The sequence below is a fragment of the Gavialis gangeticus genome, unplaced genomic scaffold (assembly GCF_001723915.1).
Source record: "Gavialis gangeticus isolate Ggan-Ray unplaced genomic scaffold, GavGan_comp1, whole genome shotgun sequence".
Classification (NCBI taxonomy): domain Eukaryota; kingdom Metazoa; phylum Chordata; order Crocodylia; family Gavialidae; genus Gavialis; species Gavialis gangeticus.
In genome coordinates, this window is record NW_017729015.1 from 10,025,044 (window position 1) to 10,045,611 (window position 20,568).

The 20,568-nt window shown below is 43.0% G+C and overlaps 1 protein-coding gene across 2 annotated transcripts in view; it reads right to left on the reverse strand.

The window, feature by feature from the left end:
• The window catches only part of KDM1A (lysine demethylase 1A), a 52,603-nt gene extending 33,495 nt beyond the window's left edge, over positions 1-19,108 (reverse strand). The window contains exons 1-2 of one of the 2 annotated variants that reach the window (XM_019512194.1): positions 18,846-19,108; positions 1,928-1,987 (exon numbers count right to left, since the gene is read on the reverse strand). In XM_019512194.1, the coding sequence (XP_019367739.1) occupies positions 1,928-1,987; positions 18,846-18,996 (211 nt within the window). In that variant the 5' untranslated portion in view covers positions 18,997-19,108. The remainder of the gene's footprint in view (positions 1-1,927; positions 1,988-18,845) is intronic. The other variant, XM_019512195.1, reaches the window with a different exon arrangement.
• Between the last annotated feature and the right edge of the window lie 1,460 nt (positions 19,109-20,568).

The following is a 20,568-nucleotide window of genomic DNA, read 5'->3' on the forward strand; positions in this document are numbered from 1 at the left end:
AAAAAAAAAAAAAAAAAAAAAAAAAGCAATAAAGTAATTCTCAGACAGGCCAACCAAGCAGAATTAAAAAAAAAAAAAAAAAAGCAAAAGCTGGACTACACTGTTTTATGAGCCTTTCTGGACCTTCTGGAGCTTTTTTGTCAAAAGAAAAGAAAAAGTCACACCGAAACAAACCTACTGGCCAAACAAGTACTAAAAAACTCCCAATAAAACTAGGAAAGAATTTGGAGATAAGCCAAGCCCCATGTTCCTTGGTAAACTAGAAAGTAGCTTACTCAACGTTTGTATTTTATGAATCCTAACAGCCAGAACTCCTGCGGCTACCAAGAACCGTGGGGGAAGCACCTTCCATTCCCATAAAAGGTCTGGAGGTATGGTCCAAACAGACTGTTTAGATTCAGCAGATACTAAGAGAGAGGACCTGGGAACTAGTATGAAACAGATGTATAATGCAGTTGACAGGCAAATATAAGATGTTTCAATATGGCTCAATCAGAAGACCTCATTTAAAACTAAAGCCTTTCTAAGCAGATTCCTTGCAAAAAACCCCCCACATATGAGACTGCTTTCAGGTAGGTGAAATCATTTAGCATTCACCGTTTCAGGAACTATGGTTTCTAAAAAGAGTCTGAACAAGGGATGGAAGGAGTCTCAACCCACTGTTCAATACACATTATCTTGCATAGAAGACAGGCAACCTCTTTGATTGCCGCAGGGACGCATTTAGAGTTTCTCCTGTTCTTTCTCTCTCTCGCACACACATACACACACAGATTTGCCAGCTCCCTATTCCAAATATCAACAATTCTTAAGGACTCAATCTAGCTCATGGCTTAGTAGTCTTCTTTCTCATACGACTCATGCCAAAAGATTCTGTTAGATGCTGCCCCATTTAAAAGTCTTTCTGGGGCCTTTTCAGAGCACTGGAGGAATTTTTCATTTGAGGGCAAATTATTTTGCTCTCAACACCTTCCAAGAATTAATTAGCAGTTGCTCCACTCATCCAAGTGGGTAAAGCACATCCCTAGAAATGGCTCACTACTGATGTAATATCAAATTTGCAAACGTATCTAAAAATGAAAAAAAGTGCTGTGTCCTTTCTGTCAGCCTGAAGTCTGTAATATTTAAAGGCAACTCAGTATGTACTGGTACTGATGTCCAAAACGTAACCAGACTCCTTCATTTAAGTATGGTGATGATGCATCCCTGGGATGATATCCTGAATTCTGTTTCCTTCAAAGAGGTTTACTTCTTCAAAGTCCAGAATGGTTCTTAGAACCCATAACTCCTTTCATTAAATTAAATCTCTCACTCTTCAGATAGCACAGACAAAGTGGCAGGAAGATGGCCATTTTGGTTACTGCTACTATTTTGGTAGCACTGTGAAAGTACTTAAGAATCAATTTTAATGTACACCCCAGATCTCAATAATTTGGATCATCTATTAGATATAATTTATGACCCAAGTCTCTTAAAAAAGAAAGCTAATCTACCTAGTAGGGTAAGTCTTCAGGGCTAAACACCAGGACACTGCTCAGGAATTCAATCCTCTCAAAAATCTACAAGCTTCTTCAAAAAGGACCCAGAGTTCCTAAGCCTGGGGCTCTCGATACCAGTCTAATGGGTCAAAGCCAGCTAGGCAAGAAATACCAGTTCTCACATTTAAACTCCTCCAGACATGAGAGGAGTGGAGGGCTGAGAGATCGGCCTGAGGGATTTTGGTGTAGCTTTAGTTTCTGTTTCCTTAGATGCTATAGCCTTCAGTTGCATTTTGAAAAGATCCCTCCCTTTCTCAACAGGTGAGTATAAACTTCTCCTGAACATCTTGCTAGGATCTGGACACCCACACCCATGCGCACTTGCAAGCATCAATCCCTAACTTGGCGGCTCTTGCTACTAAGTGGCAAGCATCAAACGCCACCCTCACCTGATGCTTGGCCGTCTCCAAACCCTCCAGAATTGTCGTCTTGAAGTCCTCCTGCTTGCCCTGTGGAAGGAAAGAGGAGAACTCAGGGACCTTACTCCATAAGTTAAATCATAATGGACATAAAGGCCCAGCAGCTGGCGATTCAAGTATTAAGCTTCACCAACTAAAACCATTTTCTGAGAAATTTATCTTCTGGAATCTATCCGGGGCACCAAACTCTAGTCTTCTACAGCTTTCTCCTCGTTACTGAAGCCTTTTACATCAGGTTCTTGTGGGAAACTTAGAAGTACGTAGCATGTAGTATTCCTGATGGCTAAATACTTATGATCAGCTTTATTAACAGCTGGGAGTGGAATAATAAGATTATAAGTCTTACTACCAGTCTGAAGATTGGGCGGATGGATACAGCCAGAACCTCTGGGTCTGAAGCTGCAAACGCTGGGACAATCTTGCTCTGGATATTCCTGCAGTTCCCTAACTGAAAGAGGACAGTGTGAACCATTCTGTAAAGCCTCTTCCTTCTCTTCCACAAACCTTTCCTCGAAGCTTGGGAGAAGAACCATGAATCCTATGAAAGGTTCAGGCCAACATTATCTGCTTCACTGCCCCTGGTTCACCTACAATTCATCAGAACACCAAGACAACCTTTGAAGTTGAATGCTTCAATACCGATGATGCACAGATCGTGAACATGGACATCTATACGCCCAGTGCTGTAAGGCATTTATTTACTGAACAGTTTCAATATATTCCAAGCTGGAGGCATGAGGAAATGTGAAACATCCAGCTGAGAGATATAAAAGGGTCTAAAATTTCCTCAGCCTGCCAACAGGTTCTATACAATAGACCTGCCTGGACTGAAATATTATTTGGAAACTGAGTAAACCTAAGAACAGGGAAAGTGCATCTATAATGCACACAGGAACAAGCTGGGAGGCGTCACCTTCTACTGCATCACTAACCTTCAACGGAGAAGCTATCAGAGGTTAGCTCGGAGGAGACGTGTTTCTATGATTAGATGTTGCTATCTTCTCAGCCCAAATAAACCCAGGAAATAGTGAGGGATGCTTTGGAAACACTTCAGCACTATTTGGAAGTCTAGACTCATGTCAAGGCTCCTTCAAAGCAGAGTGCTTCAAGGGAATGTCCTGACACCCAGCAGACCAAGCAACTCCTCCTTCAGTGCAAACATCTCATGTATCGAGTGGACCAGATTTACAGGGCTCAAGGTAGCTGGATGGGACAGCAGCCTTTTCCTACGTCCTAAGGGTTCAAGGTGACATCCTCAATCAGACTGCTCTGACATCCTCAATCAGATAGCAGACTACACCAAGGTTCAGCACACAATGGTTCAAATTCTTTGTTAGGGTTTGATGGGTCTTTTTGCTGCAGCTGGGATACAATTTGAAGTTATTAAATTCGCTTTTTAATCCTAGTTCAATTAAGAATGCAATTCCCACTCCAAATCTAATCTCTTAATAGTAAAATGAAAGATATTTGTATCCTTTCGCATGCTACTCATGTGCTTAGAACTCCCAAGTTCACAAGGAAAATAAAATTAGACAACAGGAAACAGACAATCAAAGAAATGTAAACTAACAATTTGAGAAATAAAATGCCAAAGAGTCTCACAGAAGCTGCTTTAGGGCACTTGACATGCATGACCCAAGAAGGAGATGCCCAAGAAAAGTATTAGTTATCTCTATGTTTCCTCCAGAGATGGTGCCAGTCCACTCCCAAATAACAGTACTAATATATATGCTGCATGTGGCTTTGCAGAGCCCCATTTTAAATTTATCCATGGTGGAGGAGTGATATTTTGTGCTATTTAAGTGGGCTACTGTTAAGAGAAATTCATTTCCTTGATTTCCAACTGTTGCACTTCATACTAAATTTACCTAAGAAGGGGTTGCTGGGGAGGGCTGAAAGCTAAGCAAGCAGAAAGGTCTGCTACAGAATTTTAGGCCTAACCATTTACACAGATTGCTAATACTGTATCCTTTACAGAAAATCTAAATTGTACATGACGTACAAGTGTACACACTATAACTTTAACTATACTGACAATCAACAACCTATGAATCTACTTGTGTGTTGCTATGTAGTGGTAACCCATAAAAAGAAGCCTGAATCGAGTGTAGACCTAAAAAGAAAAAAAGGCTGAAGTGTTAAAATGATCTTTTCAATTTTGCTTGTGTGACAATGAAGAACGTAGGATAAGGAAACAAGCATTCACAAGTCTGTGCCAGGACAGATAGAGAAGGAGATAAGAGATGCTTCCTTCCAGGAAAGGCATTTTCACAGCAAACAGAAATCTTGTTTAATTAACAACTTCTAAGACCACTGGTGAACCAGTTTCACACTGGCTGCTCAGAATCTCAAAGAAAACAAAAAGAAAAAAAAATTATTAAATTGACCGAGTAGGGGAAAGATCCAAAGCCTGCTCTACTACCTCTAAAGATCCTGGACTACATAAATGGAGATTTAGCAGGGTAAAAACAAAAGGTGCCAAACAACTATGAAAAGGGCCACAAAAAAAATACAAGAACAAAAACACTATTCCTGGCTCTCCCCTGTAGCATTGATAATACTTTGCACTCATATTTCAGCAGTAACTGTGCTACTTGTTTGTATTTAGAAGTTTAAGTACATGTGCACTGCTACTGATAAAAAGGGCTTTAACAAGTTCAGGGGTCATCCTTAAATCCCTTGCCATATTTGAAGGTAACAGTCAACATGCAATAGTTTGCAGAAAATTATGGTCAACAATTAGCATCCTTGGGTATGACCACATGATTTAGAGGTAACACACCCCAAAAGCAACTGATACTAACCAGGACAGGGGTTGCAATGTAAGAACAACTGGAAGGTACTCTAAAGACAGTACAGGAGGACTGACTAAGTAGGACCGGGAACAGATTGCCATACCTAAACAGTGGTCAGAGGGACAATCATATGGGCCATTTGTAGACATGCTCACCATTTTCTAAACAGAGTTAACTGTTTTGTGTCACACAGTCCAAATCAAATTTCAGTTTGAATGAAGGGTTAACAGACGATCACTGACCACCAGGGAGGTCTTTGTGCATTTCTGTACTTCTGCAGCAGAGATGGCAGAGGCCGGAAGACACCACAAGCAAAAACACTACTCAAGGCCACAAAACTGTACTCACTTGCTACACCTGGTGGTGAGCACAAGCAACAGCAAGCCCTTAGATACCTGCCATGTATACAGGTTAATTAATACATCTTAAATTGCCGAGTGTGGGCTACCCTAGTCTACATTAACTTTCATCCTCATTCAGTGAAGATTACTTAATTTGGATTTATAGATAATTTTCATTCCGATGACAGACGTCCACATATATATAGTGACGGATGTAGTCCGGATCAAACCTAGAAAAATGTAAAGTCTATAAACGGCCTATATGACTAATGTCCCTGCCTTCTATTTGACTTCAGACTAACATGTCTTACTATCTCTACCATACATTGTAACAAGGAGAAAGTTTAGAAGCCCAACAGGTTTCAGGAAAAAGAGCTTTAGAAGAAAGCGAAAGAGGCATTTTAAGAAAACAGTCCTAAACAATAACAAAATGAAGGATCAAACCATAAAAGCAGCACGTGAGCAAAACATGCACATGTGTAGTTTGATTTGAAAAACACTAAGCAGAACACTTTAAAAAGGAGCGTTAGAAGTGGAAGGACAAGTAGAAGGATGAGGTATCTAAGCTGAATGAGTGGAACCTGCAATACTAAAAGCCCAGAAATTACTTGATGGTATGACTATGGAAGAATTAAATGAGGAAAGGAGAAAAAGGCAGAGGCAGAAACTGCTCCAGTGATTCTAAAAACAAACAATTCAGGGGGACCCAGAAAGATTTATAAGCTACTTTAAAAGCCCATATTGCTATAAGCAAGCAAGACAAGGCTAAGATTACGGTAATTATTAGTTTCAAGAAGGGTGAAGAGAGAGAGAGAGAGAAAGCAACTGAGTTTAAGGATAGGTATGACTTGTGCTGTGCTGCAGATAAATGATTTAGCCAATAAGGATAAGACAAATTTTCCCTAAATGATGACTATGAACAAATCCCAATGAGGAGAATTAGTAAAAAGGCTAAAAAGCCTAAAGAAGTTGATGCTGTACAACCTGTGAACACTTTCATCCCTTTATATGGGGAGGAGAAGAATTTGTATAATGGTGGGGAAAGAGGCGGGGGAAAACAAGCCACAACCTACCATGTAACAAATTCCCCATAACTCTAGACAGGCAGAGGTACCACTGCTATTGCTACCACAGAGGAACTCAAGAAAATCTTTTTAGACATACGGGCATCAGAGTATTAAAAAAAAGAACGCTCATAAGTCCGTCCTCAGGGGCCACGTGAAAATGGTACTGGAAGGATTTTTCAGGGGAAGTCAACAAAGTTTGGTTAAGCAGACCTGCAAGTTAAAAAGGGGTTAAATTTAACAGCAAGCAAGGAATTTACAGCTGAAGCTAGATACATTCAGTTGTCTTAAAACTTACAACCTGCAAAAAAAATGGAAAGGCAGAAGTATAAACAAAAATGGAAACTTAACATGTATCTTGGCAAACCTTTGCCTGTTAGCGGACTAAATAATGGTTGGCTAGTAATACAAAACTACCAGCCTTCATTAACCTTTAAGAATCCAAGAATAATCTTGACTCTCATTAATGCAATGAACTAAGGCCCTGCCTAAGAAATGGTCTTAAAATCATGCATGTCAAGATAGGTTTTAAATAGTTTTCTCTTTAATCTAACTTCGCCTCAATTTCTCCATTTTTTAGGGCTCCTGCAAAAGAAGGGGAAAAATTACTTCATTTGGTATAACAGTTGGGACCATGCGGATCTTCTTTATTATATTTGCTTTATACATATTTTGTATGTCATGTGATACATGACAGATAGAACATGATACTAATTACGTAACTGGTTTACTTTGTAATTGGTTGCAAAAAACATCAATTTTATGGACATAATGATGTTAAATATACTTATAAATTGAAAATATTAGTACTATTACTATTGTTAGATCACAATCATCAATCACAATCAGCCGTATTTTCCGCAAGTTAACAAAAATGGTCTTTAAAATATAAAAGCATGCATACATTTTTGACTCCTCAATTTTATGCAAAGATTATTCATGAGTTATGAGTTGCTGTTGTTTTAAAGTGATAATGTATCATTTACTTTGTTTTACACAGTTAATTCACAGGAAAGTAGAATGGAAACATTGTGCTATTAACACCCCATGCCCTAGTGAAAAACCTGCTTACTGGAAGCTGGAAGAGTAGCTCAGGAAGACTTACGTTGTAGACTAGGAATATTCCAGGTGAGGCACATGTGAATGCTTGCTGCTGGGCAGTGCTGGTTTATAAGTGTGTCCTCCTAGACAATTTTAGGTTTAGTGGACCTCAAAACTGGTAAGGATGTTGGCTGACAAAACATCCTACCCAGCACAGTATACAAATAAGCTGCAACCAGCTGACAAAATATTAAATTTATTCTGAATCACACTGGTCTCTGATTCCTTAATGCTATGACTGCGTTAATGAAAGAGGAGAAACAGAGTTCTGGCTTTATCAATTTGTCATGTACTTTATCATTTATCATCTCATCTAGCTGAGCAAAAACAAGAAGAAATTTACATAGAAAAGTTAAACCCCCTAAAAAGGGAAAACTCAGAATATTAAAGCAAATAAAGTGCCAGAGAGGCTGCTTTAAAAGAAGAGCAGAGCAGATGGTAGTGCCAGTAGCATAATTTCACAGATGGATCTGCACGCATTCAGCCACAAACCACTAGCAAGATATTAGTTCCACTGAAGAAAGCTGCTAGAAGCTGTAGCTCATACCAGGATGACACAGTTAAGACCATGATGCAAGAGCTCCTGTCAGTGAATCCTGGACGGCAGGCAGGCTCTGAATGGTCCCCGAGTATTGTAGAGTAGAATTTAATTGAGTAATGTCACGACAATTAGGGCAAATGGACTATGGAACATGCAGCGCAGGTGTAGGATGGTGGCTAGGAGTATATCAAACAAGAGAATACATTCAACACTGCACAACCTATGACTATAACAACCTGGAGCCCAGGAAAGAGAAAGATGCTTTGCAGCAGGAGAGACTTTATAGACCCTGTTCCAGGCTGCAAATTGAGTGTTTTGGGTCTCTCCACTTGCACAGCAAGACAAGCAGTAATTTCCAACCGTAACTTCTCCACCACGAAGTGGAAGGCAGGAAGCTCCTTTGGACATTAACTCAGTGGAAAGGTTGGTAGAGCAGGAGTTCTCCAAGTGAGAAATGCCCCCAGTTAATGAATTCTGATATGGTATTCTATTTTGTAGGATAGATGTTCAAACAATCTCGGCAATTATGAAAAAGAATAAAAATATCACATTCCTTATAAGCTACCCCACTGGACAGGTAGAAATTAGACTACAAAAACACTGTGGAAAAGAGTCAGAGTCAGGATAGCATCTGCATTAGAAATCACCCCTAATCTTTATGGCCATTAGAGAGGAAAGCCTTAGAAGCAATGACTATTAAGCCACTAAATTAAGATGAAAGCCTTGGAAGCAATGGCTGAAAATTATGGGTTATGCATCTGCCAGAGATTTAAACTGCTTAGATCCCCCTCCCAGACAAAGGGCACTAGGTGGCCTTAACTGAGCAGTGGATCCAAAGCCCCAGAGGTGGGTGACGTTTTTGGCCAGAGTGCCAAAAAAACTGCAATATCTACCTCGTACAGTGCCAGAGTACCAGCATGCCAGAGGAAAAAAAAAAAAAAAAAAAAAAAACAGGTCAGGTATACATGGCAAGGTGTGCTGCATATTAATATAGTTAATAGTCATAAACGTTGCCCCTTGTTTTTACTGTTAAAAAAAAAGTTTTCTAAATTTTGAAAACTGGGGACAATAAATAAAACTTCATATGCTACCTTTGTTGTTGTGTATTTTTTTGTGAGGCATGTGATGAAAGAGCAAAAAAGAGAGAGAAAGAAGAGAAAAAGGAGAGAGAAAAAGAGAAAGAGGGACAGAGAAAGGAAACGAAGAGAAAGAAAAAAGAAGAGGAGATAAGGAGAGAAGAGAAAGAGAACGAGACATGCACAGAGAGCCAGACACACACAGAACTACACATGTGCAAATACAGAGAACCAGACATGTGCAAAAACACACAGAACAGACACATGCACACCCGCCCCCCAGAACCAGACGTGTGCATGTGTGCACACAGACACACAGAACCAGACGCACACAGAGCCAGGCTGCTGGGCCACAGGGCAAAGTCCAACCCAACAATGCCTTGGGCCCACTGCAGCCCCTGTGCTTTCCCGGGGAGCTCACCCCTGGGCTGCACTGCAGCGCACTGAGGCCCCAGCCATCAGCAGAGGCAGCTCTAGGGGGGGCTTTGGGGAAGATATAGCCACCCTAAAATTCTTCTTAGCCCCCACAAATAGCCACCCCTCCCAGCACCACCCACCCTGCAGAGGTATGGCCCTCCCAGCCAGGGCAGTGCCAGCCTCCTCCTGATAGTGGGGCTGGGTGTGGGATGGGCTCGGCTGTGCGGGGCGAGCGGGCAGTGGCAGCAGCCCTGGGAGGGCTGGAGCCTCTCAGCCCAGCCCCCACACTGGAAGGTGGCCAGTGTTGCCCCTGCTCCAGGGCCCAGGCATCAGCTCTATACCAGCGAGTACACACGTGCCTCAGTGGACAGTAGGGGAGTGGCCTGAGGCAGCGCAACCCTGGCCCCTGCCCCGCTGTCTGCTCTGAGGCACGCGTGCAGTCACTGCCAGTACAGGGCTGATACTGGGGCTCTGGAGCCCGGACCAGCTATTTGTATCTGGCCTGGGCTCTGGGTAGCTGCAGCAGGCAGGCTGCAAACAGCTGCACTGGGCTCCAGAGAGGCACCGGACAGTGGGGGAGAGGCCAGGCTTGTGCTGCCTCAGGCCCCATCCCCACCGCCTGCTCCGAGGCACATGTGCACCTGCCAGCAGTACAGAGCTGATGGCAGGGCTTTGGAGCCTGGAGCAGCTGTTTGCAGCCTCCTAGCTGCAGCTGACCCAGGCTCTGTGTAGCTGCTGCCAGCCACAGAGCCCAGGGCTTGCAGCCTCCCAGCCGCCAACTGGGAGCAGCCTGGACTCCATGGCTGGCAGCAGCTGCTTAGAGCCCGGGCTGGTGGTGGCGTGCTGAGCAAAATGGCCTTGCATGCCATGCTGGCACACGTGCTGGGGGTTGCTGACCCCAGATCTAAGGTAGAGGAGGAGAGCAGTAATAAGGAACAAAAAAGCCCTAATTACTGGCCTGAAGGGAATTCCTAGACATTGGGACATAAGTCAGTCCTGCCAGTAGTAATATGTCCTGCCAGTAGTAATACTCCAAAGCTGTCAGCGTTGTTGACCCCACCCATCCAGCAAGCCACAGATACCCAAAAGCTTGCTACATACTAGGTTCAGCATGTGCAATGCTGATGACACAGCTAGTGGATATTAACTTGTAAGATGGTGGGGCTGATCTGGTAAATGAAATTTTGGGGGTCCTCTGGTAGGGGGCTCATAGAGTTTTTTTCTTGGGGGGGAAGGAGACAAGCCAGGGTGAGTGCATGTCTCTCCCTCTTCAATATGGTCCGCATGGCAGCACCTGCAAATGCGTATTTGCAGATCTCTGGTTTTATGGCACTCTGAAGAGGGTGAGCCCAAAGGCTGGGCAAAGCGGGGGAAAGGGTTCCTGGTGACCAGCCTGGAGAATTTAGAAACCGGAAGGGGGGGGAGGGAGGAGGAAAGTAGATCCCAGAAATCTGTTTCAGGATTTCAGTGTCAGGTTCAGTCAGCTAGTTTGGAGGAAAAGGGTAGAGAAGCCTATTTGCTGCATCTACTGCACTCAACTTAGGCTTGCATCTACCGACGCATCTCAAGCAAGACCCAGGATGTCATTCTCCTGCTGTACTCGGCCTTGGTGAGGCTGCAACTGGAGTACTGCGTCCAGTTTTGGGCTCCACAATTCAAGAAGGAAGTCGAGAGCTTGAGAAAGTCCAGAGGAGAGCCATGCGCATGATCAGAGGGCAAGAGAACAGGCCTTATGAAGAAAGGCTGCGAGCTATGGGACTCTTCAGCCTGGAGAAGCGCAGGCTCAGGGCTGACATGGTGGCAGCCTATAAGTACATAAGGGGTGTGCATCAGGAACTGGGGGAATGTCTGTTCACCAGAGCACCCTAGGGAATGACAAGGTCCAATGGTCACAAACTCCTGGAAGACCGTTTTAGACTGGACATAAGGAAAAAACTCTCTTTACTGTCCAAACAGACTTCCCCCAGAAGTAGTGCAAGCACCTGGCTCTGGACACTTTCAAAAAACATTTGCATGCTTATCTTACTGGGATCCTTTGACCCTAGCCAACTTCCTGCCCATTGGGCAGGGAGCTGGACCTGAAGATCTTACAGGTCCCTTCCAGCCCTAATGTGTATGAAATCTATGAAATACCTCTCTGGACACCTAGATGTGATGGAACGGTTTAGTTTCCCAGATTCTCACTCCCACTCCTCAAAACAAAACACTACCATACATCTTGAAAAGAAAACAAAGAGCCATGCACAAGATTAATGGTATACTTCCCTCCAGCTCGAAGCAGGATTAGTGCCCTGCAAGTCTCCCCTCCTTTATAAACAACCATAAAACAGTTTCTTCCCCTTCCCCCAACCACACCAGCAGAGCACAACTAAAAGCAGAACAAAGCCAGACAAGCTTAAGACTTAATAAATGCACTGCAGAACTGTAATCTTTTACAAATCCCTCATAACAGCAGTCTTCAGAATATAACCTGTGGTCTCCTTGGAAATGCAAACAATGCACTTAACCAGGAAAAATGCTAACAGCATTATGAACAGACTGAGAAAGGAGCACACAGTACTTTTGTGCAGGTGTGCATGCAGTGGCTGCTGGGCAGAATCGGGCATATGCTGCTGATACTACGGGTAAGATTTGTAAACAGACCAGACAAAGTAGTCAACTGCTTTTGAGCAAGGCACAAGCAAAAAGGGCTTCAGCAGGTAATAAACAGCAGGAAGTTTGTGACAGCAAGAAATCTCTTTCAACCTGGGAGTGGCAAAGGCTTTCTGTATCTTTTACTGGACCAACCACATGGTAGCTAAATCTTTGCCTCTAGTACTTCTCCTGAACCATCACAACTATAACACTCCAACTTGATATCAACATGGGCACAGCTGAAGGGCATACAAAGCATTCCTCCTCCTCATCCCCACCTCCAAAACAAGCCTCATATTCACTTAGCACAGCAGAAAAGCTGGCTTATTCCAGGAAAGTCTATCATTGACCTTATTAGTGCCCAGGCTTCAGAGGCAAGGTGCTCAATTTTCTGAGAGATTTCTGCTCTCTGGCTGAAGCCAAGCAGAAATCCAAGCTTCTTCTGGACACCCCCATAACTGATGCAATCCCAGGTATTGCCTGAGGTCCTCTGGCAGGACCATTTTTCTCATGCTGCAGAATAGTGAAGACAAAGCAATAAACAGGAAACATTTGTTCTGTTGCTTGCATACAGTGAAGAGTTACATCCTGGAGGGGGATGCCTACAGAAATGCAAAAGAAGATTGGGAGCATCAAGAGGTAGGTGCTAAGGTGGGTTCCCCAAATCACTGTTACACTAACTAAAAAACTATGGGGGCAAGTAATATAAGCTCAAGTAAGAGGCACCCTTTACAAGTAGATGCCACACCTCCTGGGCCTAAGACATCCCAAGTGCAAGGAGGGGGCAGGGAAGAAGGAGGGGGAAAAAGGGCATGACAAGCTGATACAGATTCCACCCAGAATCTCCGGAGCCTGACCAAAGTGAGACAGCATACAAAAACCTGAAGGGAGTTGATGAATTATCAAGTCAGATAAATTGAACAAATGATGCATTGCTAATTTCAGTCTTGGAGGCTGACACCTGCACTTAGTGCTGTTCTTACTGCTGTTGTAATCCCTAGGGTCACCAGCTGAGACAGGAGCTCAGTGAGCAGCAAGACTGAAACAGAGGAAATAGTAAGAAAGGGATGCTGGCAGTTCTAGCAGTCTGCAAAGACAGTGGTGGCTGCAGAAGCATGGAACACCATGCAGGCACACTGTCAAGACCACTGTGCTGACTTGATCAGGAAGGGAATAGCCCAGGTCAGGCATTCAGCAATTTTCTAAACATGTCAAAACAATGCCATCAGGGAGGCTGTCAGCATGGCAAGGCAGGTTATGGAGGTGCCCCAAAATCCCAAATCAATGCTCACCCCAGAGACCTGAGAGCACTTTTCCCGGTGCAGAAAAGAACTAATTAAGGAACGAAAGGATGGAGAGACAGAACGTCGATCTCACAGAGGCACTGCCAGTTCTTACCCAAGGCAAGTAGCAGGGTGTCTGACTCTAGTATGTTCAGCCTCTTTGCACATAGAAGGATACTGCCCTGTCACAACTTTCAAAGACCCTTCCCCACCCACTGGTGTGCAGTGAACTTGGGCCTTGCTGGACAAAGCCAGGTGCCCACTTTCAGTGCACTCCTCCCCATATACAGTTAAGAAGCTGCCTCCTAGCTTTTACTAGACCCTTTGACAATACAGTACTGCACATTCGTTTCCATGCTTATGAAATAAACTTTTTTTTTTCGGTTAGAACAAAGTCATCTGTGAACTTAATCTTGAATTCACACAGGTATCCTCCTAACTCCATAGCCTGACACCAATGAACGTGGTTTCCCAGGGCTTCCCTCACAGCCTGATGGTTGTGGATCGTAAAAGGCTCAGTCGCTGGGGCATGGTAGCAACTGGCAAGCCTCTGCTCCTCCACTAAACAGACTTCCAGGAAGGATTTGTCCTTGCCTATGTTGTACAAAGTTAAAAAAAACAAACAAACAAACCCAACAACACCCCCCCCACCCCCCCAAAAAAAAATACATGGGGCATTCAGTGCCCTCCATCAGCCCTCAAGGTGCCCAAAGGTGTAACTGTCAAATGACAGGTGTTTAGCCAGTAAATGAACTCCTTTCTGGCATCCTGGGGCGTAACCAGAGGAGCCTGGACATGGAAAACACTGCACACTTCCCATGCTACTATGTTGCAGTGCGTGGGAAGGGGGGAGGGGGGGGGCTTGACCCTGAGAGATCCCAGTCAAAAAAGCGCATGCCAAAAAAAAAAAAAAAAAGCGGGGGGGCACACGTGGCAGCAATGCAAGTTGCCCAAAACCAGAGCCTGGCCAGCCAGAGCCACACTCTGGCTCCCCAAGGCCCCCAGAGCCTCAAGTAAGGCTTCTGGAGCCAGCAAAGCTGCTGGTCCCAGCCTCCCCTGCCCTACCTGGGGTAACCTGGTGTGTGCCAGAGCACATGTGGCATGGGCGTTCCCTGGAACAAGCAGCAGTGGCACAAGGCCTGCTGCTACTTGTCCCCAGGGAAACAAATGTCTGCACTTATCTGGATGCACGCCTGCTGTCTAGTACAGGGCTTCACAAGCCATGGGAGGAAAAGATAGGCTAGATCCCTGAGTAAGAGTTTTAGAAGACCCTACTGTCCAGGACCCTTCCTGATCACCTGCTAGTCAAGTGTGTGAATCTTCCTGCTTGTCTACCATACTGTGCAGCAATTGGAAAAGTAAGACTTGCAATCAAGGTATTTTGCGCCATGACATGCTGGGCACAGGATAGAGGTGTGCATGCAACCCTGACCCAATTAAAAAGCCTCATACACAGAAATGGAGCAATGCAAAGTTAAAGCTTCATGACAACACCCTCTGGATGGTGCAGAATACCTTCCAGATGGCTGATCCAGCCATAAATTTGGCTGTATTGAAGCGAAAACCTTTGTTTTGTCACCAATCAAAGACTAAAGTTTCCATGTGTCTATTCTCACCTGCTTATGGGCCTCACGTTAGAGTTCTGCCACTGGACCAGTTTAGCACAGATCTCAGTGAATGTCTTGTCTACCTGGCCATTCAGACATTTTGCTGCCACTGCTAGTTATTGCAGGTCCTCAGCATCATCTGCTCGCACCAGTTCACTCCCATGTCTCTGACCCAGAAGTTACATTAAACAGTCTGCAAGCAAGCTCAGAGAAAGCCATCCTCCATGGACTCTCTCATATCTTCCTCCTCTGGCATTCTGCCCTTGGACTCATCCAACATGGAACACAGCTCTAGTCAGTGCTTTTCCAACACCAGGGTCATGACTCCCTAGCTGCTATGCTGCAGCACGAGTTGACAGGCATGTTCAAGCAAGGTCAGAACTATCTGCTATGAGGCTGACAGCATGCATGAGGCTCACGCCCAATGACTGAGGAGATTAAATGAAAGGAATCTGGCCTCTGCTCCCCCTACAAATGCTACGGACACTTAACTAACTAACCTTCCTGACAATCTCAGGAAACATAGGCCAGAAACCTAAGGATGAAATACCCATAAATCTCCACAGTCCTCAAAAGACTCCGGAGAAGACACTGGGATCCCTCCTCATAAAAACCTACTGGTAGAGCAGTACAATAGCATCAGCTCCAGCAAAATCAGAGATTATGCACCTATAGGCTATTGATAAAGTAGCAATTAAAAACACTCTAAGGAAGAAGTGAAAGTACTTTTCACATCCATCCATCTACTCAACACTTCCAGTATGCAGACTAGCCATTGCCACTGCCAATGAGACACATAAGCTGGCTTTCCCTGCATCATACACGGTGCAATTTACCAAGCATCAAATGTGACTGGCCAGACTAACCTACAGTGTGGATGGATAGTACTTCATAGCAACCAATTGTAAAACTTCTTCATAAGGGGTCTTGCATGTAAAGCCACATATCCAAGCTGATGTTTTATCCTGCATGTTTGTAGTACTATTGGTCAGACTGTAATTACACACCTGACACTGAACTGTAGTCAGGAGAAAGTCAAAAGACAAAAAATCCACTTAATTTTGTTACCATTCAACACCAGAGAAATACCAGCGGAGGTACCAGTCCCCCAATGCTTCAAAGTAAAGGCAGTGGAATAGTAGTACAAGATGACTACACCTTAGGACTAAATTTTAAAAGGAGATAAATCAAATGAAACAGAGGGCTCGCATGATAAGTTGGTGTTAGCATATCAATTCACTGATTTCTGAGGAGGCATAAGGTTAACCTTGGTCCAGTAAGAAATAACACTGCTAATCACAAACCAAGGATGGAAGAAAATTAGACAAATGGATGGGGCTAGAGGAATGGCTTCAGAAAATGGCATAGTAGTATTAAAATACAAGTTGGTGAATGCATTAAAAAATTCTTAGGAGAGAGGCTAGCTGCTTAATTTATAAGGAGATGTTGGTAGCCATGAACTTAAATTTAATTAAAGAGCAATAACTGGAGTGGAAGGAGGGAAGTGGTGTCCTAGAGGGTTCTTTCTAACTGGAAAGGAAGACAGAACAGGTTTCCCTACTCTGGAGGGAACTTAACATTAAACTTCATATTTCATAATTCAAATAAATTTTACAATATATTAATAATATACCCCTGAAAGCTCTTTTGCAACACTAAGTCTTGTCTAGTAAACCGTGCAACTCTGGAGTGCTATACCAGGCTAGACAATCAGAACTTTCAAAGAGTCTCCTTGTTCAGCATACCCAAATCAACCTAGAAGCAATAAATGTTTGCTACCTTGTAAGTTGTGTTATTATTTGATGGAGAATATTAGCTGACTTTGCTCATGGGAAGGTAGATTCAAAAGAACAGCAGCTACTGCACAGTAGCTAAGAATGCAAAGTAGTCTCCATTATTAAACAAAAATAATTGTTAGGGTGTAAGAATTATAAAAAATCCAAACTTCTTTGCAACAAACTCACCAACTTCACATCTCTCATATTTTCTAGTCTCTTCCATGCTACATGCAGTGTTGACAACTTAAAATATTTTTAAGCAAGATAAAATGCAGGGCACCCAATATAGCCAATTTTATAGCAATGCAGAAATTAGCTTCCCTTGTCTGATTTTAGATGTGCAATACCCTCAGAGTGCGGTAATCTCCATCAGCACCGCTGCTAGTTTTTATAACATTCCTAATTCAATTTTGAAATTCATATTTTCAATAAAAAGAATCAGGTGAGAGGCAAAATTCATTGTCATGGGGTGTCTCTATACTGAAAAAACATTAGTAGAACATGAAGTGGAGCTTGTGCTTCTGCTGGTAGTATTGCTTGGATGAAAACTGAAGTCTAGCCTAACAGATCAATTGCAGATTAGCTTGCGGTTTGATGGCTATACTTTAGCAAATAGAGAAAGGGATATGCGCTTACCAGTGTATGGCTTATTTCAGAAATTTAAGAGAAAAGAAAGCCCAAAATATGGAAAGAACCCTTCAAATTACAAACAGCCATTTTTCATATGCACAGCATGTCTTTTTCTTTCATATTACAGAAGTTTGATAAAGGAGGAAGGACAAAACAGCCTAGAATCCAGCATTTTTAAAACATGATAGACAGATCTTGGCAGAATACAATGCCAAGAGCCCAGCATTTAATTCACTTAAGACATTTATCTATAGGTGGGTTTATCTCAGTTTAACTGACAACTTTCAGTGTTCTTGGTTCTGTATTATATGAAAATTGTGAGTACTACTCTAGTTGTTGCCCCAAAAGTATCCACAAGCCATATACATCTAAGCCACGTGTCTAAGAATAACAATCAACCACGCGAAATGTATTAATTTAATATATCCATGCACTGTGCTCAAGGTAGTGGCTTAAATACTCATTTTAAAGCATCATTTTTGGCAGAGATTGGCTCTAATGAAAGAAGCAAGGGCTCTGTCATTTTAAAACTCTTCATCAGTAACTTACATATAATATGAGGGTAAAAAATTCTTGTATTGTGCATCAAGAATGAGCACGTTCTAATGACACAAAAGAAAGTTTTCAGGGTTCAGGCTCTGCTAGACAAGGCACACAAAATTATGCCTACAGCTTCAGTAAATGTCGAAAGCCAATATTCTCCAGCAAACTAGTGTCAAACTGAAAATGTTAAATTGAAACCTCACTGGTACACATGCTCAGTCCTGTCCAAAGGGAAGCAGATTAAGAGCAATACAAGTGGGAAACAAAATATTCTTTGTCCTAGCAATTAACTGCCATGATATAAAGTAAAGTAAAACAAAGCTGAAATTTAAAACCAAGAGCAACTACACATCTAAGGCCATTATCTCTTCTGTACATGAAGCCCATGCAAGGAGTTTTCTGAAGTCATATATAGCAACACAAAATTGCTTTGGTGCATAGACAAGGGATGCGAATCATGTAGAATACCAATACCACCACAAAAAATAGAAAAGGCTATAGAGCAATTTTCTGAGAGTTCAGAATGACAGAGGGTACATAAAGCAACTACATACTCTCACAAATACAAAACTGAAGTGTACACCTATCCCAATTTTTGCTTCCTAAAGTGGGCCAGAGATAAGAAAACAGAGTCACAACTAAGGCATTAGGAGCCACTATTAAAATAGTCTGGCCTCTTATATAGTACAGGTCATAGAATTCACCCAGTAATTCCTGGCATCTTTTCCCATTGAAGACAAAGTGGACATCTGCATATGAGCCAGTCTAAGTGCTACAGGAAATAGCAGCTATTTTAGCAGAGATTTTTTTTAATACAGGCAAGCCTGTTAGGATAGAAAATATCCTAGTGTTAAGATTCTTCTCAGTTTGCAATTTTATTACACCCATAACTACTTGCTTCTAGTCTTATATTAAGCTATTCTTGTGCATTTCTTTAGCCTCTTTCTACATATGAACCAAAGACAGTTTCACAGGGCAAACTCCTCTATCCAACCTGATCTGAACCTCAAGGTCATGATGCCACTTCTGAACGACTGACAGTGTAATTGCTACCCTGTCAAGAGTTCTCTTCACTCACCAGATGGCTCTTCTGGCTCACTCTCATTCTCTTCCTCTGGAGGTGGTGGTGGTGGTGGTGGCGGCAGCTTTTTTTCTTTCTCAGCTTTAGCATTTCTTTCCTCCTCAGAGTAATATTCATCTTCAGAGAGGTTTGCAAGACTTTCATCCATCTCCCTGTACTCGACCTGCAAGCAGCACAATCACAGGATAACTAATCCTGAACCAGGCAACATGCTCTGCTACTAAAATGTGTGTTGCAAACAGGGAAGCTGTTGGTACAGGAGAGGACCCACTGGATCACCAAGCCCAGCCCCCAGCCACCAGTTATGAATACTCCACAACCTTTAAAGGTCAAGGGCATTCTAATTTCAAGCTTTAATTTACTTATGCCCATTCTATATGCTTTAGTACTTGTACCAATTTTATCCTATAACTTAAATAACTTTTCTCCCTGCCTAATATTTACTTCTGTAATGTATCTATAGAAAGCAAGTATATCCAAACTTTTTTAGTCTCCTCTGAAGTGACAGACTAGCCTATCAATTACTTCAATAATCAACTGTTCTGCACATGCATTCCAGTTAGAATGAATGATCTAACTTTCTTGAATGATAAACTAGAATCATACAGTATTTCCACATTATTTTGCAGTGCCTTTAATACAGCAGTTATACTGCCTTATCTCTACTGCAAATGCACCAACTGATAGATCACATTTGCCTTTTTAGGGCTGCATCACACTGGCAGCTCAATCATTCTGTGAACAACACATGCCCTTCTCTTCCTCACTTATTTCCAACCTTTGAACTCCCAGCTTGGAACAAAGAAAACAGAGCTGCAAGCAACCCCAAAATGGCATCTACCCCAACTCCCCACCAAAGGCAGGATCCCTCCTCCCACCCCGCTCAAGCCATCCCAGACAAAAGTTTGCTTAACTACTCTTAAAAAGCTTCCATAACCTTTCTAAATAACAGTTCTAGCACTGAACTACTTTCTTGGTAAAGAAGCTCTTTCTAGTCTCCTTGATTGCAATTTAAGCTAGTTACTTCCTGTTCTGTCCCCTACCAAGGCCCCTTACAGAACAATTTCTTGCTATTAGTGCATAAATGCACAGCCCTGCCTTTCGTACAACTGAATTCCATCTCATTTCTGTTACTGCAGTTTAAGGTCATCTAGTTCATGCTGTATGATATTTTGAGCCTCCTGTGCATTGTTCTCTGCCCCTCTCAAACATCAGCAAGTTTCTTCAAAACACTCCTACTTTTTATACCCAGGTCATTAAAATACTACAGATCAGTCCCAAGATCAATCCTTGGGCGGACCAAGTCCACTATTACTTTCCCCCTCCAGTCCCATGCCTACCCTTTCAATTCACTCATTGCCATGTCCCCAGTCCTGCCTTAACATTTCTCTACTAACCCTTATCTTCTTCAGCCTCACCAATAATTTCCCACATGGCACAGTATATTTCTTTACTGTGAAATCTACTGCACCATCTCCCTGGTCTATAAAATCAATCATCTCAAAGATAGGTATCAGCAAGGCCATCCCTGGGGCAGGGGGTAGAAATTGGGGCAACCGCTCCAGGCCCCACGTTTTGGGGCGGGGGGGGGGGCTGCAGAGGGCAGAGAAGTGGCGGCACAGAGCTGGGTTCTGGGTTCTAAAACACTAATTACTATTGAAGTCTAGATTACCAGGCCTGTTGATCAATACCCCCATTTGTTAAATATAGGTACCATCTC